General features: G+C 53.9%; 9 protein-coding genes across 9 annotated transcripts; 2 read left to right on the top strand and 7 right to left on the bottom strand.

Annotated features, from left to right (window-relative positions):
* Nucleotides 1-466: 466 nt before the first annotated feature.
* Nucleotides 467-3,631, bottom strand: PG985_012271 (SNF2 family N-terminal domain-containing protein; the record flags this gene model as incomplete). The annotated part of the gene is made up of 1 exon (XM_066832038.1): nucleotides 467-3,631. One exon carries the CDS (start codon nucleotides 3,629-3,631, stop codon nucleotides 467-469), a length of 3,165 nt encoding a protein of 1,054 aa, XP_066680088.1.
* A 413-nt stretch (nucleotides 3,632-4,044) lies between these two features.
* PG985_012270 (uncharacterized protein) lies at nucleotides 4,045-4,275 on the bottom strand (the record flags this gene model as incomplete). The annotated part of the gene is made up of 1 exon (XM_066832037.1): nucleotides 4,045-4,275. The coding sequence occupies one exon, from the start codon at nucleotides 4,273-4,275 to the stop codon at nucleotides 4,045-4,047; it is 231 nt and encodes a 76-aa protein (XP_066680087.1).
* A 1,663-nt stretch (nucleotides 4,276-5,938) lies between these two features.
* Nucleotides 5,939-6,400, top strand: PG985_012269 (uncharacterized protein; the record flags this gene model as incomplete). The annotated part of the gene is made up of 2 exons (XM_066832036.1): nucleotides 5,939-6,105; nucleotides 6,214-6,400. 2 exons carry the CDS (start codon nucleotides 5,939-5,941, stop codon nucleotides 6,398-6,400), a joined length of 354 nt encoding a protein of 117 aa, XP_066680086.1.
* Nucleotides 6,401-6,708: 308 nt separating this feature from the next.
* On the bottom strand, nucleotides 6,709-7,663 carry PG985_012268 (uncharacterized protein; the record flags this gene model as incomplete). The annotated part of the gene is made up of 5 exons (XM_066832035.1): nucleotides 6,709-6,950; nucleotides 7,060-7,236; nucleotides 7,323-7,444; nucleotides 7,510-7,544; nucleotides 7,622-7,663. 5 exons carry the CDS (start codon nucleotides 7,661-7,663, stop codon nucleotides 6,709-6,711), a joined length of 618 nt encoding a protein of 205 aa, XP_066680085.1.
* Nucleotides 7,664-8,225: 562 nt separating this feature from the next.
* Nucleotides 8,226-10,017, bottom strand: PG985_012267 (uncharacterized protein; the record flags this gene model as incomplete). The annotated part of the gene is made up of 3 exons (XM_066832034.1): nucleotides 8,226-8,447; nucleotides 8,516-9,309; nucleotides 9,363-10,017. The coding sequence occupies 3 exons, from the start codon at nucleotides 10,015-10,017 to the stop codon at nucleotides 8,226-8,228; spliced, it is 1,671 nt and encodes a 556-aa protein (XP_066680084.1).
* A 3,329-nt stretch (nucleotides 10,018-13,346) lies between these two features.
* On the bottom strand, nucleotides 13,347-15,112 carry PG985_012266 (uncharacterized protein; the record flags this gene model as incomplete). The annotated part of the gene is made up of 3 exons (XM_066832033.1): nucleotides 13,347-14,299; nucleotides 14,361-14,754; nucleotides 14,825-15,112. 3 exons carry the CDS (start codon nucleotides 15,110-15,112, stop codon nucleotides 13,347-13,349), a joined length of 1,635 nt encoding a protein of 544 aa, XP_066680083.1.
* Nucleotides 15,113-17,007: 1,895 nt separating this feature from the next.
* Nucleotides 17,008-18,108, bottom strand: PG985_012265 (uncharacterized protein; the record flags this gene model as incomplete). Its single annotated transcript, XM_066832032.1, has 1 exon — nucleotides 17,008-18,108. One exon carries the CDS (start codon nucleotides 18,106-18,108, stop codon nucleotides 17,008-17,010), a length of 1,101 nt encoding a protein of 366 aa, XP_066680082.1.
* A 1,508-nt stretch (nucleotides 18,109-19,616) lies between these two features.
* Nucleotides 19,617-20,336, top strand: PG985_012264 (NAD(P)-binding protein; the record flags this gene model as incomplete). The annotated part of the gene is made up of 1 exon (XM_066832031.1): nucleotides 19,617-20,336. One exon carries the CDS (start codon nucleotides 19,617-19,619, stop codon nucleotides 20,334-20,336), a length of 720 nt encoding a protein of 239 aa, XP_066680081.1.
* Nucleotides 20,337-20,549: 213 nt separating this feature from the next.
* On the bottom strand, nucleotides 20,550-22,937 carry PG985_012263 (uncharacterized protein; the record flags this gene model as incomplete). The annotated part of the gene is made up of 1 exon (XM_066832030.1): nucleotides 20,550-22,937. The coding sequence occupies one exon, from the start codon at nucleotides 22,935-22,937 to the stop codon at nucleotides 20,550-20,552; it is 2,388 nt and encodes a 795-aa protein (XP_066680080.1).
* Between the last annotated feature and the right edge of the window lie 5 nt (nucleotides 22,938-22,942).

The raw sequence follows: 22,942 nt of genomic DNA, 5'->3' as shown, positions 1-22,942 counted from the left end.
CGCCGGGAGGACTTATGGATTGGGGCGGTCGTGGACATATGGCACTTCTTGGGATGCACCATATTCCATCACTAATTATCCTGAAAGGACACAGTACCACTAGAGTGAATCTATGAATTGACGGCTGAGTGAGAAGGTACCTGTTTGTATTAATCGGTTATGGCGACGGATTAGCTGGGAACGTGGGATAATTAGCAGTGGAATCAACGACTGATAACGAGGGGGTAAACGATAGCGATTATCACAATCAATGTCAAACAATGGAATTGGTCATAATCATCTCTGTTTCTCATCTCTGCTACTCATCTCTGTTTCTCAAGCAAACCATGGGAACGCCTCGCTGTAGACTGGGCTGAGAGAAAAAGGCAACCGCAAAGACTAGCTGATAACAAGGCAACCGCAAAGACTAGCTACATTTATTATACATTCCAGTTGGGGAAGGAGGGGCCGGGGGCCGACTTCTCCCTTAATGACGGGGGCCAACGCCAAAGAGGAAGGCCAGGTCGTTCGAGGAGAGACGGCCAAGATCTTTGGCTACCTTCTCGTCCATAGCACCCTCCACGATATTGCGCTTCTCCTCCTGCAATTCCATGATTCTGTCCTCCACCGTCTCCTTGACTAAGATCCGGTGTACCGTGACGGGCTTTCGCTGGCCAATGCGGTAGGTTCGATCGACAGCCTGCTTCTCGATGAAAGGGTTCCAGAAAGGATCCATAATAATGACCCTGCTGGCGCAAACCAAGTTCAGACCAGCATTTCCAGCCTTCAGTGAAGTAAGCATAACCTTCATGCGGGGGTTCTCGGCAAATTCCTGGACCGCCTCATCGCGTTGTTTGGCCGACATGCCTCCATCGTAACGCCGGAATCGAAGACCATCTTCCTTCAAAGGGACTTCCATTAGGTCAAGAAGAAGGGTCCACTGCGAGAAGACGATTGTCTTCTCACCAGTTTCCTGAATGTCCTGGATGAGCTGACGGCACTTGTCAATCTTGGCCGACGGCAGCCAGATGTTGGTGAGGTAACTGAGGTACTTCCTGTGTGCATCGACGTTGCGAGAAGCCTCTTTGCGCAACTTCGCAAGCATGTGGGGTTGGATATCCTCCTCCTTCTTGGCCTTCTTCTTCTTGCCCTTGGCCTTGCTCTTGGCCTTGCTCTTTCCTTTGCCCTTACGTGGCTTAGGCTTGTATTCGTCATCGTCGTCATCCACGATGAAATCTTTCAGGTTACCGCGATCGTCAATATCGTCACCTTCGTCTTCTCCCGAGTCAGTTTCAGAATCCGAGTCATCCTCATCAGAGTCAGCAGCCTCAGCTTCAGCACCGGCGTCCTTGGGGGATCCAGCTTCAGCATCGCCAGTTTCTGGCATAAACGTGTCCTTGAAAGCGCTATACGTGATGGCTTTCTTCATGTCGAACTCGGCACGGCAGATGATGCACCTCGGTTTGCCACCTTCAATTCTCTGTTGCTCCGAGCTATTCGCGTGAAGCTGGAGACACTCATGGCAGGCGTAGTGGCCGCAAGGGACAAGAATCGAGGGGTTCCAAGTATATTCGTAGCAGATAGGGCAAAGGAACGGTGTGTCCTCGTCCATGAGAGCATCGACCCGCGTAGAGTGGATCTCCTTTGCAAGGGTGGTCATATCCGTCTCCGAATTAGCATTGTTGGTGAACTCCAGGTCGGTTATATGCAAGTACGGGTGGCAACAAGCCTGACGCAGACGTAGCAACTTCACCAAGACGTACTGGTAATGCTTGCCCACGGTACCAGCTCTCAAGTATTTGCTGAACTCCACTCGAGACGCATGCTCCAGATCATCATAATATTGCTGCTCATCCTCATTGAAAATGACATGGTCGGTAATCTCCGTCTTGGGCGGCAATGTGATGATTGGTTCTCCGTCAATCATCGACGTCTTAGTGCGCCGGAGCATGATGGCACGCAGCAATACTTGTAGCGACTTCATGACGCTGGCAGGATCATCAAAGCCTTTGTTGCCTTTGGGGTACAACGCATTAAACTTCCGCCTGAACTCCTGCGGGTCATTGTAGGGTTTGATTCGCAGAAAATGGATCAGAGAGCCCATTTCATCCACGCTGTTCATCATTGGCGTACCCGAGAGACACCATCTGTACTCTGCAGGAATACGACAAACTGCTTGGTGCATCTGGGTGCTCTTGTTCTTGATCATCTGTGCTTCGTCGACGATGACACGCAAGAATTTTTGTTTGGCGCAGAGGAAAGGAAACTTCTCTGCTAGGACATCCTTGTCGAGCGGCTCGCCTTTATCGGTCTTATCCTTGGTGAAGTAATCCAGGGCCTTGTACTCTTGGCCAAGCTTGCCATAGGAGGTCAGCACAACATCGTACTTGCGCAACTGACTGAAGGGCAGCTTCTTCTTGTGGTAGTTCCAGACCGCGAGGGAATAAGGGTACTTAAGTTTGCTCTCGATTTCCTTCTCCCACTGGGCGATAAGCGATACCGGTGCGACAACAATGTTGGTGCCCCCGCGACCTGGGTAAATTTTGTGCTCTGGAGTACGATCCCGGACGATGAGTGCGAGCGATGAAATCGTCTTGCCAAGGCCCATATCATCCGCGAGTATGCCGCCCCTTTTATGCTCGTCGGCTTCCATTCCTTTCATCCACTTGAGCGCGATCTGCTGATGCTTATACAGTGGCTCTTTGAGAGCGGCAGGTGTGCTGTCACCATCAGCAGTGCCTGCTTCAGTCGAAATATTCGTCAGGAGCGCCTTCACTTGGTCTGATTCATCGTCGTCACCAAATGGAATAAACACTCGGTTATCCAGTGGGTCTCCATATTCGTTGGTGCCACTGGCATAATCGTAATTATTCGTACGCTGAACAATGTCGGCTAATGACGAAGTGCCGGGGCGATAGACCGAGGAGGTTTTAGCTCCATTGGCGTAAGCTCCGTTGGCAAGAGGGCTCGTGGTGCCGTCGGTGACAAATCCAGGGCGTTGACGAGAAGACGTACTGTTCTCCGACGGGCCTGGAAAGGGAGCATTGGTTTCAAGCCGCTGCCGCTGGATTGCAGCATGGTGGGCAAGGTCCCTGGCATGCATATTTATGGTGCTGCTTGAAGGAACGAACCCATCATTGGGTTGATCGTCTGTGAGATCAACAAAGTTGTCCTCCCCGATGTTCCAGGATCCAGGCATCCGAGGTTCGGGTGAATCGGCTGGCTGGTATTGACGCGATCGATCATGGCTGCTGGGGCCGGATGGGCTCTCAAACTCGTTGTGCGAGAAGGACTCTTGTGCCTCTTCCTCTTCTTGTTCCTGCATCATACGAGCGAGCGCGGCGTCTTGCTCTTCTTGTTCCCGTCTCTGACGGAACGCAAGTTCGCGCTGCTCATGTTCATTGACATCTCCAAACAGCTCACCAAAACGCGGTGCTTTTGACTCTGGCATAGAAGGTGATCCGTGGTCAATGTGAGTGCTGTATGTACGCTTTCTGGCGTATTCATTGTTGCTGTTGCTTGCGTACTCGTTGTTGCTGTTGCTGGTCTCATCCCAGAGGTTTTCGCCATCGAAAGGCAAACCAGAGACGCTTTCCTGATTCGGCACAGGGAAGGTGCGACGAGCACTCTCGTCGCTGCTTGATCCACCCATGGTGTCGGTGCCTGTTCTGTGTAACGCTTGCACCAAGCCGCCTTTGCGAGAAGGAAACAATTAGTTGTGGTGTAAAGACACGAGTCAAGAAGGCATTTCGCGGTACTCGAAAGATAAGAAGAAATTGTACACCTTACACAAGCTTCGGTGCAAGATGAAGAGGGAATATGGTGGGAAGAATATGTCGGCCAGGTGGGGAGCACAACAATGTAGTCAGAGGCTGAGTCGGGCTGCCTTATCGCTTGCGATACATGAGAGGGTAAGGCAGATGTAGATGGGTACAAGCTTCGATGGAAGGTGGTTTATAGAGAAGGATTGAGGTGAATGCAATTGCAGTGTGAAAGGGAATGAATGTTGCTTCACAAAGACGAAAACGGGTGGTCAATGAAAGGGAAGAGAGGGCTGGCTGGCTTTTACCTACCTTGATTCTGCCTGGCAACCTGGAGCTTCCTAAGCTGTGCTTTCACGCGAAGAATCTCAGCCTCGATTTCTGCCCGACGCTGTGGTGTATCCTCAGGTGTACCGGCAAGAGACTGTAGGAAGATTTCCTGCATCTGCAGCTCGTCCCTCAAGTCTTCGTCGCTTGCTGCAGCGGGCTCTGCCTCGACCCAGATGGGGACAGGCGGACGACCAGGCTGTGCCATGATGAGGTTCCTCTTCCTCCTCGTCCTACGATTAGACGGACATAGAACAAAACGAGGCCCGGATCTCCCGCTCGTGCAGAATGCGTATAAGACAGGCTAGATCTGAGCTGGAGTTTTGCACTCGGCCGGCGTGCTGGTGTCCTCAAAAGCTGTACACAAACAATGAATGGCGAACAAAGGGATTAGACAAGCACGGCAAGGGAAGTTGAGAGACAACCATGTGCCAAGACCTGGGGGCAACTGCAGCCTCGCCTCTTCCCGTGTCGTTGCTGTAGACCCCAGCCTTTTTACAGCTTCAGTGCCAGGTACGGTTTGAACCTTCTAAGTGGCGGCGGGTTGCCTAAGCACTTCCCCTACTGCTACTTCCTTTACGTAAGTACATGAGGTATGTAACCTATGTACCTAATTTATAGTGGAAGTAGAGCAGGTATGTAACCTTCACCGTCGACCGTCGACGGAAGGACAATGAAATAATTAATTTAGCGAATGGGATAGCTGGCTGATGGTGAGATAGCCTGCCGGAAATTATAACTTTAAGTAAGCAATGGAGACAGTCAGCTGGTGGTAATGGAATACCTAAACCCATGGACGGATGGAAGGTGCAGGTAGATTACCTTATGTAGGTACCTATTCAAAAGCACCTGCCCATATGAAGCTAACGTAGTCAATGGCAGGCAAGAAGGCGTTTTGGGTGCCGAGGCTTTCTCTGTGAGAGTGAACTTACCTTTGGCAGGTCGTTGTGCATTGAAACCCAGTCTACCTCTAGGCAATCATTGAAATACATCAATAATGAAGACGCGTCTTTATCTAGCGCGTCATTGCTCTTTAACTTTTCCATACGGTGGGATGAGTGCATACCCCGCCCATTCCTTAGATCTGATAATAGAACAGGCAGTCACGTCAAATGTCGCCTAAGCCGCATGCGGCTAAAGTACCTACTTACTCAACTTCAAGGACGGGGCCCTAGTGCTTGGGGGCTGTTCAGCATATTGATTAACATTTGAAGGGTAGCCTCAAACATACCTACCTCTTTTACATAAGGTAGCTGGGGGCTTGCAGACGAGCCATAGCAATCGACCTCACTACACTTACCTTTGGTTCAGCAATAGTGCAACAGGCACAGTCAGCTTCTTTCCAACGTTCACCTTAATTTAAGTCGTTTTCGGTCAATCAGTGGTGCCAGGCCTGTGGAGGTACAGTGACCGATCAACCGTATGCAACCTAACCAAATTCTAGGCTCTGTATGCACATACTAGTTAACACTTACAACGTGTGTATATACAGCAAAACAACGTCAATTGAACTGTTCGTCACATAATATATATCCGACTTGAACCACTTGGCCACCACGCATACGTCTTACCTTGTGTCAGGTCTCATGTCATCTTTCAAGTGTTAGCGGTGGAAATCTGCATCGCCCCAGGCTATTGAGACGATTGGAGCAAGGCAATTGCAAGGCAAGAAGCTGTATTAGATTAGCAAGCCAATCACGACACACGCGAATTCCCCGGGATCAACATTCTCTGCACACCCGACTATTCACATCCACAGGCTCCCTACACCTCCCCCGCGAGCCTCAAACCGGGCTCCTTACGTTCCGGCTGATCTCTCTCCCACAAGCTGTCCAACCCCAGCTCCAGGTTCCTCCACTCCTTGACGCTCGATGTGTGGTGCAGATGAACCTCGTCCTGGTGTAACTCCTCCGGGAGACGGGCTCACATGCTCCACCGTCGCCGTGGGCAGGGTGCCGCCACACGTCTCAGAACCCAGAGAAGTTCTGCCTGGACGACAGGGTCGCCGGGTTCCACGACCCGACGACTACGATTACTAGTTAGGTCACTGATGCCGATATAAGCACACCGACCCCCAAGTAACCTGAAATGGCCCGCGAAGCACTCACTATGACCGCCGTGAACGCCTTGGTAATCTCGTTGGAAGTAACGTGTTCGGTGTCGACCTCAAGGTTGCAGCAGCCGTGGACGCGGTCCGGATACTGGAAGAGCCACTTGAGGTACTACCTCCAGTCGACAAGAATGACATGGGTGATGGTGCCGTCGGGTCCCAGGGGCAGGCGCCACGTCAGAACACTGCTGCTGCTGCTGCTGCTGCCGCCTCTCTCCTTTAAGTCTCAGTAACATGATGGTAGCTGCCGATAGAAGAACCTGTGGTGAAGACGACTATAAGATGCCTCTCGTTGCTCATTTCGATGACAGTATATTTGCTTGTTCTTATAGCTTGGGAAAGTAGACAGAAAGTTGCGAATTGGGCTGCTGAACATTCGGGATATACATCAGCAAACCGCGGTACTCAGTGGTTGATCTCTACCAACTCGCGTCGCTAAAATGTGATATCCCCATTTATCTATAAGTCTATATTCTTCTACACGCAAGTATCGATCGAATTTCTTCCAGTGGTTGCTGCAAGCAGTCTTGCTCACGATAGCTTGAATTGCTTCGCGAGTTCGATACCCTCGGCCAAAGTCCCGACCCGCGCATCGATGGCGTAGCCCTCGGCTTCGAGCCGCTTGCATTCGGCCCAGAGGTCCTTGAGCGGCGTGGTGAAGACCTCGATGAACTCGTCCTCTTCCAGCTGGGGCTTGGGATCCTGGTTCTCTGGCAGGCTCATGTCGATGATAACGTGCATCATCCGCAGGTTGGTGTTGCAGAATCCGGGGTCTGTCAGGAAAGGGGGAAAGTAAATGATTAGTTCGGAGTCGGCATATGCATTTCGGCGAACAGATAAATAATACATAAACAAACACAAAAGAAGGAGAGAAATACTTACCGTTGAACATCATCGGCGTAGTCTCGGCGACCTCGGCCACGTACCCCGTCTCCTCCCTCAGCTCGCGTATGGCCGCCTGCTCCACCGTCTCGCCCTCATCGACCAGGCCGGCCGGGACCTCGATGGTGACCTTGTCAATAGGAGGTCTGAACTGCTTCTGGAGCACGATCTCGGGGCCTGCGATAGAGACTCGGGAACAGCAGTCAGCCAACCAGTGTTGTCATCGAGTGTCAAAGAGGGCAATGCCAGGTAGGGAGACTGACCTGTCGGCTTCTCCAGGATGGCCACGATGCCGACCCCGTCAATATCCCCGCCCTTGGGCCGTGTGCGCCGCTCGGCCGTCTCCCACGTCCGCTGTTTGCCGCGGGCATCGTTGTAGTCGATCCTGGGAGAGCAAATTAGTTTTCGGGACGCTACACGGAGACAAACACAGAGATTCGATGAGATTACTTCAGCAATTTGATCCACCGGGCATCGTTCATGTCCTTTCGTAGGTAGGCATTTAGGTCAGTTATCGTAAGTCCCGAGAGGCTATGCCGGGCTGGAATTCGGGTGGACCCACCAGTGGCTGCGTCGAAACCACCTTGGCATCGTTGGCTGACATCGTATAAGGGTGAGAAAGAAACTAGCACGTAGGTAGTCCTACGGATGACCGTTTCGAGTATGAACCGCTGGGAAACGATGTGAGAACTATGATCACAATGAGAAAGGGCCTGGTTGAGAAGCGGTGGGGCAAGCGAGCAGGTGATGAGGTCAGGCACATATGATCCTCTAAATCTCTGGGGCCGTGACCACCGACTTCGCAAGCTTGACTTGATAGTATTCTTGACTATACCTTACGGACACGATAGTCTTGTACGATTAATTATAGCATTCAGTCACTGCTCATTCCATGTCTAGCTAAGTCGCTTTGAGAGGCTTCATTCGTGAATTGAGGTCATTAGTCGTCAGCCAAAAGCCGCCTAAATAGCTACATAAGTTCTATACAAACTCCGTGCCCTAGATAGCTCCCGACACGCTATGCCATATCGTAAGATTCGTAAAGAAGAAATCCTCCATCATAGTCGTAAAGAACGCCAAATGCCCGTTTCGCGCGCGCACACACACATCATGTTTCCTTCGACACTTCTAGCACAACGACCCAGCTTGGACAAGAAAATTATAACCTAGCGCAGGTAACCACGGACAGGCGCGCGGTCATACACGACTTCGTGTTCGACGATTCTCTCCCTCTCATCGTCGTACTTGTCCCGGCCCATCGAACGACGGTGTCGGTGGCGGCGCTCCCACCGGTCTCTGCTCTCACGCTCCCACTCAATCTCCCGGGCCCTTTCCCTGCGGGCTCTCCGGATCTGGTCCGAGATGCTGACAAGCTCCGATACATCCTCCTGGAGAAAGAAAATGATTAGTCTCCTAGACGGCCACGGAAAGGTTGGTGGTACGCAAGGGAACTTACATATCTGAGGTACTGCATGACGTAGAAGAACCACTCCGTCTCCTCGTATTCGTAGCCACACTTCTCGATGGCTTCTCTCACCACCAAATCTTTGGTGATTTCGGTCCACATCTCCTGCTCCTTCTTGCGGCGAGGCCTATCCCGGTCCCGAATCGAGATGCGCGTGTCGTGGATGTCTTCCACAATGTCGCGATCTCGCGACTTGTCTCTGTGCGAGTCATAGACCTGCACGCTCAACCGGTCTCGGTCCGAGACCGGCTCACTGGCACTGCTGACCACGGTGGGCTCGCGCTCAGGGACAAACTTGGATCGTCTGACACCGTTGTATCGCTGCCAGGTCACCTCGGCTTGTCCACCGCCTACACCGTCCATCTGAACTCTCTCGGTTCCGGGAGGCACATCGATAATGGACCAGTCCTTGGTGGCTCCGTTCCAAGCTTCGCCCATACGACCTCGCGAGTCAATCTTACCGGTGATGTAGTCTGCCTCATCCGAGTAGTCGGGACGGCGCTCTGGCGCGGCAGACTGCGCGCGGCGATGACCATGATCAATATCGACTTGCAGTCGGTTCCGGTTGCTCTGCACGAGTACCTCGTCGTCGTAGTACGAGGGCTGCTTGGCAGGTTGAGGCCGAGGCCGCTCTCTTGGTCGGGACCGAGAACGGGTACGTTTAGTAATGTCGACCTCGGTTTCACCCCGTGAAGTATAGATGTCGATATCAGTTTCACGCTCCCTGGTACGCGCTGGTCGGGGTGTGGGCGCCGGAGGCGGTGGGCTTGGGGCCTTGATGACGCCTATACAATGTCAGTAAATTGACGCAGTTGGCCGGGTTCTCGAGCATACTTACCATGGTCAATGTCTCGGTAATGAGTGATCACCTCACGCTCAATGGTCGGGCCGCGAATCACTGGCGGGGCTGCCTGAGGCGGGGGAGACGGTGAGGGGCTGGGCGAGGGGACTCTCTCCTTCTCACGTTGAATGATTCGAATACGCTCTCGCTCCCGCTCTGGGGTAGGAGATCTCTCCCTTCGTCGTACCATTTCGTGACGATCGATATGGACCATGGTACCAGGCGAGGGCGACCGCTCTCTCTCCATGAATCGTGGTCTCCTCTCCATGGCCATAGAAGGAGGAGCAGGAGACCGATCGCGTTCACGCTCTATGTAACGTTCATGCACGTGGACTGGGCTAGGACTACGAGGCCTCCGGCGGTCAACCGTCTCGATCTCTCTGGCCCGGAGGACCATTTGCCCTGCGCCCTCATTTCGACGTCCCTCGTCCCGAAGGAAGGCTGGTGTGCGCGATTCACGGCCGACAGAGATCTCCGTATCTTCATAATCGCGAACAGGGGCCCGTGACCGCGGGGGGGAGCTGCGGCGCTCCTGACGGTCGTAGAAGTCGTCATAGTCGCGACCACCACCGCCACGTGGGGGTGCTGGGTAATAGTTGCGATCATCCAGATCCCTCGGGCGTGCGCCACCACCGGTTCTGTAGGTGGACATGTTGCCGAGAGTTGAAAAGGGTGATTTGAAGGTTGTGATCTGGTAGAATGCTCCCGGAGGCGTGAAATCGAGTTGTGTTCTTCAGCAAGCAAGCAGGCGGTCAGGCGGGCTGGCCCTTCGACAGTTGTCCCGCACGCACGGCGGGGTTGGTTTTAGGCGGGTGCGCTAGGCGGGTGAGCAGCAACGGGCAGGGAGAATAGCGTAGTGTTGTGCACCGGCAAAGTCTACTTGCAGACTTAGAAGGAGACCCAGTGAAGCGAGGAAAGCAAACAAACTGCAAGCCAAGCTGGTTGAGTTCAATGGAATATGTAGAAGGGAAAAATCAAAACCAGCCAAGGGCCGCGAGAGACGATTGGAAAGTTCGAGGCAGCTTCCACGGATGTCAGTTGGTCAGTTTTGGGCTCGGGTGAGTACGACTAGTCTGAGTGGGCTGGGCGACCGACCAAGGACGGGCGTAGGATCTTATGGGGAGTCGTCCAAAAGAGGGACTAGGAAGAACGTCGTCATCCTACATGCAAGTGCTGACTCTTCTTGCTCGTTGGGTGAGATAGGGCCCGCGACCAGAAAATCGAGGGGGCAGGAGGGGGGCTGAACTTGGCAATGTGTGGGCTCTTCTCGCAAACGCCCTCCAGTCTCAAGCGTCCTGGCCCGGCCAACTTGTTCGCTCGCTCGATTGGCTGCATTAGCATCTACCGAGCCGTCACCAAGTAAGAAGACCCAGGAAGAGGCAAGTAAAATGTGCATGATGTGCATGCATTGCAACCTGCATACTTGATATTGGCAGTTTGTCCTCGTATTTCTGTTACAGTACAAGTCATATCAAATTGGAAAGGCGTGTGTTCCTCCCTGGCGACCTGAATGTTTGGCCTGCCTGGCCTGCCTGCCTGCTTTTGATGACAATTTTCGGCGGTGCGCTTGATCTCATCTTGTGAACATTTTGGAGCAGGCTCTGAGTTGTTGGTGGGTAGCGCCCCGTGAGGTCTCGGCGAAGCCAGCCCATCAGACAGAGGGGGGAGGGCAGAGGGAGGAATCACTCGAGCAGGGCGCCTCTGATTGGGCCTCGAAAAGCAACTAACACCCAACGGGTCGGGGGCTGCAGAACTGCATCTCTCGACTCAGCAGTTGTGATTTACACAGCCGAGCCTGCTTCGCCGCATCGCAGCGCAAGCGGTGAAAATGAAATGAACTACAGACTGCGGGTGACAGGAGTCAGTCGAGGTCAAGCACGTTTCTAACCTTGGGAGCACGTTCTAGGCAGGCCCATCCCGGCCAGATGTAGTCGCAGTGCTTGTTTGCTGAGACTATTCTGTAGGTAGTGGTAGAGGAAAAGCCTGAAATGGGATGGGAGAAGCGGGGACAACTATGCCTAACGATCAATACCAGTCTGCGTGCAGCCTAGCAGTGAGTCCGCGAGCGACATGTGCAAAAGGTTTCTCCAACAACGAAACATGCAAAGCCAAACCGGTGCCTACCCAACCGGATGGTCGAGCGCTAACCGCTAACCTCTGTTAACACCCAACCCGGCCATTAGAAGCAAATCCTATCGGGATGGTGCGGCTTTCCCATAGGAGCGGCAACCTGCGACTTGGGCACCACCACCAGGCACGCAAAAGCCTCATCACGACGGGCCAGTCGAGATGGGTATTCAATGAACCTGCGGCTCAACCGTACAATGGACTTCTCCTTATTTGTGACCATATCCCTCCTCCCGCTCGTTGACACACATCCCGCCCGCGGCAGTTGCAGTTGCGACACAGCCCATGCCATGGGTCTTTGTTTTAGGATCAGGTTTGTACCGAACTTGTCGTCTCCAGACGGCGCGGACCCCTACCACCTACTCCCTACCCAAAAGCTTGATTGGGCGCAGTGCCTATTACGTCACAACTCCGCGGCTACTAGAATTCCAATGTCACGGTAGCATATACTAAGGGCGGAGGGGTCTGGAATCTTCGGGCGTTGCATTCACGATATCTATCAGCTTTCTTGCTTATACTCACGCGATCAACCGAACAGCGTCGCATTGGACCAACTTAGTAGACTCAGTTCCTCGTTGTTTATTAAAAGAAGTAAATTTCAAAAGAGACGTAGTGTCTCCCAAATCCCTTTGCAAGAACAATGTATCCTGGCCATGACGACATGTGCGTCTGATCATGATCCGATGCAGGCATCCAAGGATCCCGCAACGCACGGGTATCCCTTCCCTGCGTATGGGTTTTTTCAAGGCTCTTTGACAACGAGGCGGTGATTTCTGTCTCGATTTTCCGTACTTACCATCCGCGAGACAGCACACCGTCTCTTGGAGTCTTTTTTTTCTTTCCCTATACGACAGAAGTGGGACGAGCTGAGATCCATCTATCAAGTGGGCAAAGTCGTGGGGCACCAAACAGCCGCCCTCACAACAAACAGCACGGTCGTTACATGGTTAATTTTAACAAAAGAAACCCCATTTCCATCGAACAAAAGAATAAAGGAACTGTCATAATGTGTAGAAAACACTTCAAACACCACATATGTCATTATATATTTGATTGGTGGTTATAAATGCATGCATGATAAGAGAGCCCTGGGGCAGGCCGAACTTTCTAGTTAGGAAGACATCCCCTTACAAAGATCCAGAAGCTTCCATACGCATCGATAGACCTCATACTTAAACCAGAGCGACGACGTCCTTGTTCCGAGGATTTTCTGCCATCAGGGCGTCACCCCCTAGAGCACATTCAAAAAATGTGCACATATATCGAGTTTGTCGTGAAATGCCGACAATGCGGCCGGACCATCCGCACGTTCAAGTCCGATTGGAACTTCTGCAAGACTCGGCCACGCTGTATCTACGAGTCCCGTGGCACTAAGACTGAGCTGGCCATGTGCGGAAGCTGTCAGAACCAATACGCGGCTGATGCGACGACAAGTGGCCTGTTGGCTGAGATGTCACATGTTGTCAAAAGATCAGATCCATCTCTCGAGGAATAGTGAGTGTACGGGTTAGTGTCTACTTTTCAAGGAGACGACAGAAGAACCGGGTACAGAAGACACGTGGAAGTTGACTGGAATTTAGCTGTAACGTTGAATCAGCAGATTATCACGAGCAATGCGATGAACACAACATGAGTATTGCTATCGACCGTGTACATGTTTGTAAAGTACTTTTTCATTCGTACAAGAAATGAAACTGCAGGGGACAAGCGTGAGTAACAATTGCCGGAAACAGTATGCCCCCTTTTCCTTCTCCTTTTCTCGTGAAAACCACCAAACGCCGAGCATTATGTGTGTATCATGCAAATCCAAACACGACGATCCTCCCCCAAAACCACGCCCAGCCAATATGATCTTCAAGACACCTCCCGGTAATGGCCCTCGCCCATCATCTCATGTCTCGGGCGGCTCTCCGCCATCTCGAAGTACTGCTGCTGGTTGTTCATCTCGTAAATTGGGGGGCTGTCCAGCTCGCCGGGGGGCTTCTGTACTTTTTCGAGGTGTTGGTTGTGCACCGGTCCTCCCCAGTTCTGTTGCTGCTGCTGATGTTGCTGCTGGGCGCCGTAGTCCTGCACCGGCCACGCTCCTGCTACTCCTCCTACACCGGGCTGCTGCAGCTGCTGGTACTGTTGTTGCTGGGGGTATCCGTATGCGTTCTGCTGGGAGTATCCAGTCGCGGGAGGTCCACCATGCTGGTTGGCCGCGAGCGCCGCCGCCTCCGTGCGCTTCTGTCGCCTCCGCATGCACCACAGCGCGGTGAAGGCGCCGCCGACAGCAAGGGCGCCCAACGCCACACCAATACCAACGCCGGCCTTGGCGCCCGTCGAAAGGCCCGTATCGCCTCCGTCGTCCGCCGCATTCGACGAGGAGTTGCCCGAGGAGGTTCCCACCTGGATGCTCTTGTTGTAGTTGGGGAGGACCTTGGCTGCCTGCCACTTACGTCCGTCCCCGTTCACCTCGACCACCTGGCCACCGCTGACGTAGTACAGGCGGAGCTCGTTGTTGCCGTAGTTGCTCGCGACGGCCAGCGGGGCCTTGGGGCTGTCGGCCTTGGGCCAGGTCTTGGCGTCCTGTCGCGCGAGCAGGGCCCAGCTGTCCTTGGCGTCGGAGACCTGGTAGAGTTCGCTGTCGGTGCCGATGTAGAAGACGGAGCGCATGAACTTGCTGTCGATGTGCATGCCCAGGGTGCTCGGCTGTCCGTCCCACGCCGGCAGCGTGTAGTTGGGTGTGTTTTTGTTGTTGAGCTGGAAGTCGGCGGCATTGGTCGCGTTGGTCGCGTTGGACGAGCTCAGGAGGCGAGGGAAGGTACCTGCTGGCGCGTAAGCCGATGCTGCCTCGCGTTAGGTGGGCTGACGGGGTTAGAAACTCACTGATGTGCCACGATTTGTCGTCATTCAGCCTCACGACTTCCATGTTCTCGTTGTTCTTCGGCGTAATGACGGTGATGTTGTTGCCTTCGGTAAAGCCTGCCGCGATGGCGTTCGATTTCATTTCGTCATTCGACAGCGTTCCGTACTCTGACCATCCCGATGCTCCAGGAATGTACCCTATCCAATGGAGGTGGTTGGACGTGTCCCTATAGAACACTCGATATCCCGTGGTTGATCCCAAGACAACGGCGCTTAGGGTTGTATTCGGGGACGGCGACTTCGCGCCTCCAGATACTGTATAACTGCCACCATGTGACCAATATCCGGTGTTCATATCGCAGTGCAGATTGGAGTTGATGATATCGTCATTCTCATCCTGGAACCAGATGGAAGCCTAAACGAGGGTCAGACCACATTGATGACGAGCAATGCCGCGATTCCTCTCATTTGATGGAAGCACTTACCTGGGTCTGAGTGTTGTCGAACCAGCCAACTCCTGCCAACGCCGATCCTTTCTTGGGTTTCGGATCAAACAGTGGCAGAGTGATGGACTTGTCCTCGGGCAGGACCGGTGTGCTGTTACTGTTGCACAAGCTGTACCGGATAAGGCCAGTTTCGTCGTCTTGCATCAACAGGGTCGCGCCCATACGATCAGTGTACCATGCCGCTATGGCACCAGCGGAAACCTGGCTTGCCAGTAAAGCCAACGGCAATAGCGCACGACTCCAAGAGCGAGCTATAGGAGCGCCCATCTTGACAACGCGTTCCTTGAGCAGGAACTAGTGTACCAGTGGGAACGGATGGGCTGTTGTTTAGGTCACAATGCACTCTTGGTATACGAAGAAGTCGAGAAGAGCGAGCGAGTCGATATAGTAATAAGACTCACGACCTAGCGAGCTGGAAAAACAACACAGCAAGCAAGACAAGACAAGAATAGCGACAGTGGGAAAAAGAAAAGAACGCAACCGACGAAAGAACGTCGATCAATTCAGCTCGAGTGGCTCAGTTCGGCAATATGTATGCCTCACGCCATCCCATCCTTCCCGCGGGCGCTACTACTACTACAACTTCTTCTCGTGCCGCAGCGGGCCCCCGGCGGCGATAGCGGGCTCCATCACTGGATGAATATACGAAGAGTGCAAGTTCTCAAACGGACCAGGCATTTTCAGCCCTGCTAGCAGCAAAAATAGGCTGTCGCAGCCGGTGCAGACGTTGGGAGGCGGCGTCCGTGATTGGCTCGGCTGTTTGATGGATCAGGGCAGACAGGGGCGGTAAAAAGAAGACAGCATTAATAGCTATTTTAAGCAACGACAACTAAGATTAATCCTCCCAGCCTGCTATACCAATGGGGAGTGTCACAGACGATCTGTGTTTTTCCCCCTGTTGAGATCTAATAGTGCCTTTTTGATCGCCATCATACGGATACCTAGCACAAATTCAGGTCAACAACAGAGCGTCGTAGGGACCTGTGATGCGTGCTGCGTCCTGCTACAGCAAACACATCAGACCAGATACCAGCCATACAACTTGAGAGACTCCGTGGCAAGCTGGAAGTAGAAACGCAGTAATTCCGCGCATTATCAGGGTCTTTGCACACACAAACAGGGGATCCTTGCCTGATGCAGCTAGCATTGCGAGAAACTGCCATACTGACCCGGGAATAGCTGCCCTATCGTGAGCGAAACTATCGACAAGAGTGGCCGGTTCGAGACCTTTGGGCAGGCAGACACATAAGAAGATGGAGATGAGAAGCGGAGAGATGTCAGCATCTTGTGGCCCCCAAGATCCTTCCTCACAGTAAGCAATGCTGGCCATGCTCCACCCAAAAGTCTTGGGAGTCTCCACCGCCATGCCGATTTCTGTAATTGCAATTTCGCGATGAATCTGGAGTAAATGTAATGTCTGAACACATGGTGCCATTGACAGTTGATACATTCGGAGCCTTGCGCCGCAGATGATGTGCATACATCAACGCAGTTTCTATATATGTCTAGATCGGTCGACATGTGGCAATAGCTGATGCGATCTTCAAAGCATTCTACAGGCTCTGCTCTCGATATAGCTCTTCCATGTTGGTCATTTTGCCCGGGCCCGACTAGGTGCAGCCAAGCCACCCATTTGTACGACTTACGGTAATGAGATGAAACCAGCAAGCATTCCTACTTCTCACCCCATAACATCACACCACGTTCAGTTTCCCCGTAAAATTTGACGCAATCGCGCTACAATCTCTGATCTTTATCTACCTATCCTTGATTTGTTCTAAGAGCAGGAGCCTCAGGAGGGTACAGGTATCTTTCTAGTGGCATGAGCTAGGCGTGGCCGCTCCCTACCGTTTCGTCACAACAGCGTTCGTTAGCTTGTTCAACTGCCCTTAATTGTCAAGAAAGCCCCGAAACACCCCCAATTAGGCACAGTACAAGCATGCTGTATAACATGGAACAGAGGACCAATTAGAAGAAGGGTCTTCTGCTACAGCCCCAAACCTTAGGAATATGACCCCTCTGCTGCTTAAGAGGATGCGACTAAGTCTTGGTCATGGAGAACCGTTTGGGGGAAGAGGGGGCCAAAAGCAACCACACCACTTAAGAACTAACTGAGGGCTATACCGACTCCCGACTCCCTTTCCTAACGATGCCTGGAACAATTAAGGACTGAAGGCATCGAACACACTAGTGGCCCCTGGTCCCGTCAGGTTGGCGCCTCCCGGGATGTAGATCCTTCCCGCCACCGCCGCGGCGCCGCTGCCGTGTCGAGGGGCCGCCATGCTGGGCAGCTTCTCCCAACGGTCGATCGCCGTATCGTAGACCTCGACCTCGTCGTACACGCCGCCGGGCCCGGCCCCCTGCGCCTCGTCACCCTCGCCGCCAAACGTGTAGATCTTGCCGCTCACCGCGGCGGCCATGAGCCCGCCCCTTGGCGTGGGCATGCCGGCCTTGGGCACCCACTTCCTCGCCTCGGGCGCCGCCACCGAGAGGTCCAGCGCGAACACGTCCCCCTTCACGTTGGTTCGCCCGCTGCGCCGCCCGCCCACAACGTACATGGTGTCCCCGACGACGGCGCCCCCGGCGTGATCCCTGCCGCCGTCCGGGAGTGCTGGCCAGCCCTCTTCGGGGAGCCAGGTCCCCTCCTGCGCGTCGAAGACGGAGACGGCGGCTGTGGTGGTCTGGATCCCCGTGAATGGGTTATTGTCGAGCAAGCCGCCGGCGACGACGACGAACCTGTCCCTCCAGACGCCGACGGCGCCCGCGCCGCGCTCCGATCCCGCCGGCATGTCGGACAGGCTCGTCCAGGCGTCGACGGCCGCGTTGTACTCGTAGCCAATGCCTGTGGGCAGAAACGGCCCGTTGCCCGTCAGGCTGCCGAGGACGTACAGCTTGCCGGCGACGGCCGCGAGGTGGGCGTGGTTCAGCGGTGTGGGCACGTCCGCCACGCGGCGCCAGGTGCGGCTCTCGGTGGAGTAGGCCTGCACGAGCTGGAGCGAGGGGAATGCGGTGGCATTGGGGGCAGCGCTTGTGATGCCGGCGAGGATGTACACGTCGGTCCCCAGCGCGGCGACGCTGTTCTCCTGTCTGGGTCCCCGGGGCAAGGAGGGCAGGGCTTCCCAGTGACTATCTGCGTCTAATTGCCGAGGAGAAGACAAGGCACGAGGCTGCGTGTGCGGAATTGCGGCTGCGCCGTCTGAGTATGTGGCCAGTAACAGGAGTAACAGCCGTGAGGTAGCTACGAGTATTGTTGGGATCGCCATGTTTTGAATCTAACAGAGATGCGATTGACTGAGTGAAGCAACCTTATCCGTTGACTGTTCTTCTGCTGATTCTGAAGTGCCATATATGACATATCCGGTTGGCAGTAGCGAGATCTTTTCTCCAACGCAACATGGCTTGGTATCTTTACCCCACGATATGCCGAGATCACCCTTGCCGAGTGGCTGATTTGCAGATGTGGATGACGGTGGCAGCCTATCATGTAGCTCGCCACATGCCGAGCGTCGCATCCGGGTTGAAAGCTGCCACGGAAGATGTTGCCGATCCGGTAATATTTTATGGTAGTCCGCCGGACATCATGCGGGGTATATCATCCATATGTAACCGGGGCCGCATCATCGGTCTTGGTCGATGACGGCGTGGTCGTATATGAACCCTGAGGGAGCATAATAAATTACATATAACCAAAGTAATCCAACAAGGTGCTTCCCGCGGTAATTTGCATTTGTCCTGTTAAAGTACGAAAGACGTCAACAATCCGCCCGTCCATTCCCGGCTAACAGATACCGGCGGTCCGGAGATGAAATGATCGAAGAGATCAACCAGTGCGGACGCGATGTCTTCGTAGCAACCCTTCTCCGGGTTGTCATAGGTTCCCTATCAGCGTGAGGGTCCTGAAAACATCAGAAAGGCGTCATCTTCTTTACATCTTTCTGTAGGAAATATTATTGAGCTGGGTCTTTGTCGCTCCGAGGTTCCTTCTCAGCGGCCCATCAGAGCGGTCATCCCAGACCAACTCGCATCCCGGAGTGACCGAGCCACATCCAATGTCGTGTTACGCCAAAAATGGGACGACTGAACCATCTCCCCGAGGCACTCATATTATATGTCAGGCTCGGCCTATCGACCCAATGGCGAGCAAACCGATCCGAGTCTTGAGCCCAAGAGCATCCTGGGGAGACATCAAGCGGTGGAGGTCTGGATGGATGCAGCGTAATTGCCGCAACTGGGAAGAAGCCACGATTTCGCGTAGATGTGGCCGAAGGTCCCGATACCATCCCTCGTATCCTCCGTACGAGATAGGTTATGCAAGAAGAGCAATATATGGAGGCCGGTCATATCCCCATATTTACTACCTCCCAAGGGTAACAAGCCCGCCGTATCCGTATTCTCGCCGCGGGACTTTGGTGGCTTTTCCTGGTCAGACGATGCTTGACTCATGATGTCTGTGAGTTTCCAATGGAGGTCCGGACGGCGGACCCTATCAGTCCCATCAATGCGCGTACTCAGCTTTATACATTAGCTCTAACAGCCATCGTGGGTTTTGAGTCAGCTCGAGTTTCTCAGCTTGGTAGCACGCCCCTTAGTGGAAGCTTCCAGGGAGGTACATAAGGGGATCGGGACCGCATGCCCATCCTCAGAGGCGGGGAAGTTGGCTTTCTTTCTCATTACTCGTTACTCTTCGCTCCGACCAAGTCTTGTTTCTTGTTTATGCCGAGTTAGAGTGACAGTAGAGTATACCGCAACCGACTGTTCTCGTCCAGAAACAATGCCCGTTTACGTTGTGACTGGATCCCGGGGTGGCATTGGCCTGGAATATGCCCGACAGCTCACGGCCAACCCGTCCAACACCGTCGTCTGCACGGTGCGTGACACGTCCGCCGACATATCAGATCTCCAGAATGTGATGGCCAAAAGCGAGGGACGCGGCCATATCGTTCAGTGCGATATCTCCTCTGAATCCTCCATCGCGACCCTTGCGCTGGCCATCCCACCAATACTTGGAGAGAAGAAAATCGATGTGTTGGTTAACAACGCCGCAATCCAGCAGTCACAAGGCCAGACCGGACTGAATCTCGACGGTGCTTCGCTCTTATCCCACATGACGACGAATGTCATCGGTCCTGCCAAGGTCACACAGACCTTGCTGCCATACCTGCGCGAAGGCAGCGCTATCATTGCCAACATTTCGTCGGGCCTGGGCTCGTTGGCCTTGCTATCAAATCGAACTATTGGGCCATCCATGACGCCTTACTCCATTTCCAAGTGCGCGCTCAATATGTTGATGGTTCATCAAGCACGCGAGTTGAGAGGCAAGGCCGTGGTTGTCTGTGTGGACCCGGGACATGTGAAGACGGTAATGGGAGGGCCAGAGGCGGCGGTAGAGGTCGATGATAGCGCAAGAGGTGTGTTGGAAGTGCTTTCGGGCTTAAAGACGGAGGATACCGGCAAGTTTTTCCAATATACTGGGGATAATGTCCCTTTCTGAAAGGTGACCATGTTCATTGGCATGGAAAGGGGATATCGTGGAACACAGTCACAAACAAATAGCATAAACGCTCGTGCAATCGTAATATTCGTCTAACAGGAGATATGATACCCGTGTCGTAACCGCCACATACCAGTGGCATAACCGCAATAAGCTAGTGTAATAATCACATAAACCATCTCCTGAATCCATCTCCTGAATCCATCTCCTTAATCAAACCAGTCCACGCTTGGTATCCTTCGCGATCTGACCGAACAAGCTCTTCTCTGGCTTGGGGTATTTTGGACGACCTCCCAGAATATCAACCACGTCCTTCATGTCGGTCCAGTAAGCCGTGTTGGGGCGGCGGTTCTTCCAGTCGGTGTGTTTGGTCTCCAACTCCTCCATGGGAGTGAACGTGACGTGCGCACCCTGGATACCGATGACAGAGGAGCTTGAAGGGTCGTTCTTGATCTTGTCGGGGTTCTCGAAGGGCTTGGGGCCAAACTTCTCCAGCTCCTTGATGCACATAATGGCAAGTCGAACGGCCTTGCATCGATCCATGGCTGAAGGAATGCCACCCTGTTGCAGATGGCCAGGGATGAGATCCCGTGACTCGAAGCGTTCATGAGACTCCTCTCTGAAGACATCGGCAATGAGTCTGGCGTCGTACACACGACTGGCCTTCTCGTTGACCAGGATCAAACGACCAGCCCTGGAACGGCCCTTGTCCTTCTGGAACGCCTCCTTGAGGTTGCGAACATCGGCTGCGAGCATGTCGAGGGTCACACCCTCCTCAGGGATGTAGACAGCAGAAGCACCTACGCCAAGACCAGCGAGGGTTGCGACATATCCGGATCGGCCACCTTGAGTCTCGATCACGAACACTCGTCGGCGAGTTGCTGAGGCGGACTGCTTGATGACGTCGCAGTACTCGACAAGCTCGTTCAAGCAAGTATCAGATCCCAAGGAATACTCTGTGCCTGGTACGTTGTTGGAAATGGTGGCAGGAAGGAGAGTCATAGGAATGCAGAGTTCGGGGTAGGTCTCTCGAGCGTTGCGCAGTTGCTGGACAGAGTGGAAAGCCTCGAAACCACCGATCAGGAAGAGAGCATCGAAGCGGTATTGCTTGATGAGCTTCGCCATGAGCTCCATGCCCGACTCCTCCGGCAGCTCACGGTTGGTACCGATCTCTGAGCCACCCCGGCTGGCCCAACCATCAACCTCGAGCCAGTCAAAGCCCCGAACAGCGCCCTCGGGCTTGTCACCGTGGTGTCTGGCGAAACCGGCGAAGCCGTTGTAGATTCCAACAGGTTCATGTCCACGTGAGCGGCAGTAGGCCACACCGGCCCGGACTGCCGCGTTCATACCACCAGCAGGGGCTCCGACGTTGATGAAGCCGATCCGCATCTTCTTGTCTGCAGAAACGTGCTTGCTGGTATCCAGGCCCATGGCAGTGGTCATCATGAAGGAGCTGTACATCTCGGCGAACTCAGTGTCTCGCAGGGACATGGCCTTGTCGAAGTCTTGTGCTTCAATGGCCTTGGCAACCTGCTTGGTTGCAGCTACCGCAGCCATCAAAGGTTGGCGGGTGATCTTGTTCTCGTTGATCGTAATGACACAGGTTTCGGGCTGGGGCTTGCCCTCCTTCACGGCCTGTGCGGCATCCAGGACAGCCTTGACGGCTTCCACACCCTGAAGGGTTGCCAGCATACGATCGTATGCACATGCCGCACCACCTCGTTGCATATGACCCAAGGTGGAAATGCGTGTGTCGAGGGCAAGACCGTCCTTGTCAGCGAGAAGGTCCTTCACCATATCGGGTGAAATCCTGGAACCGTGGCGATCCATGGCACCCTCAGCGATGAAGACGATGGTCTTTCTCTTGCCCCAGTCACGGTGCTTCTTGACGACCTCGCACATCTCTTTCTGCCAGTTGTCCTCTCTTGGCTTCTCGGGTATGAAGATGAAGTCGGCGCCGACAGCTACACCAGCCATCAAAGCCAGCCAGCCGCAGTGACGACCCATGACTTCGATGACGAAAGCTCGGGAATGTGAGGTCGCAGTGGATTCGATCTTATCAACCGCCTCGCAGATGTTGGCAAGTGCGGTGTAGGCACCGATGGTGGCGTCAGTACCGGAGAGATCGTTGTCGATGGAACCTACTAGGCCGACGATGTTGAGCTTCTTGTAGGGGTCGACCTGCTCTTGAGTGAGTTGGCCGGTAGCGACGAGTTCCTCGACCAGAGAAGGCCACTCAGCACGGAACTTGTCTGCACCAGTGAGGGATCCATCACCGCCGCAGATAATGAGGGCGTTGATGCCGTTGAGAATCATGTTCTTGGCACCAGTCAATCGTCCAGGACGCTCGTAGAAGGACATGCAGCGTGCTGTGCCGATGTAAGTACCTCCGATGCCAAGATAACCTCGAACATCGTCCCATTCAGTCTTCTTGATGTAGCTTCCGCCCTGCACGAGGCCCTCGTAGCCCTCGTAGACGCAGTATGCATCGCAGCCCATGTGGATGGCCATACGTACAACAGCTCGAACAACACCGTTCATGCCGGGGGAGTCACCCCCCGAGGTCATGACGGCGATCTTCTGTTTTGGTTCGCTCGCCATGGTGA

This window comes from Apiospora marii (assembly GCF_038362585.1).
Source record: "Apiospora marii strain CBS 49790 chromosome Unknown utg000009l_segment0_segment0, whole genome shotgun sequence".
Lineage (NCBI taxonomy): Eukaryota > Fungi > Ascomycota > Sordariomycetes > Amphisphaeriales > Apiosporaceae > Apiospora > Apiospora marii.
Note: the sequence above shows the minus strand (reverse complement) of the source record. Positions and strands in the feature narration are given on the sequence as shown.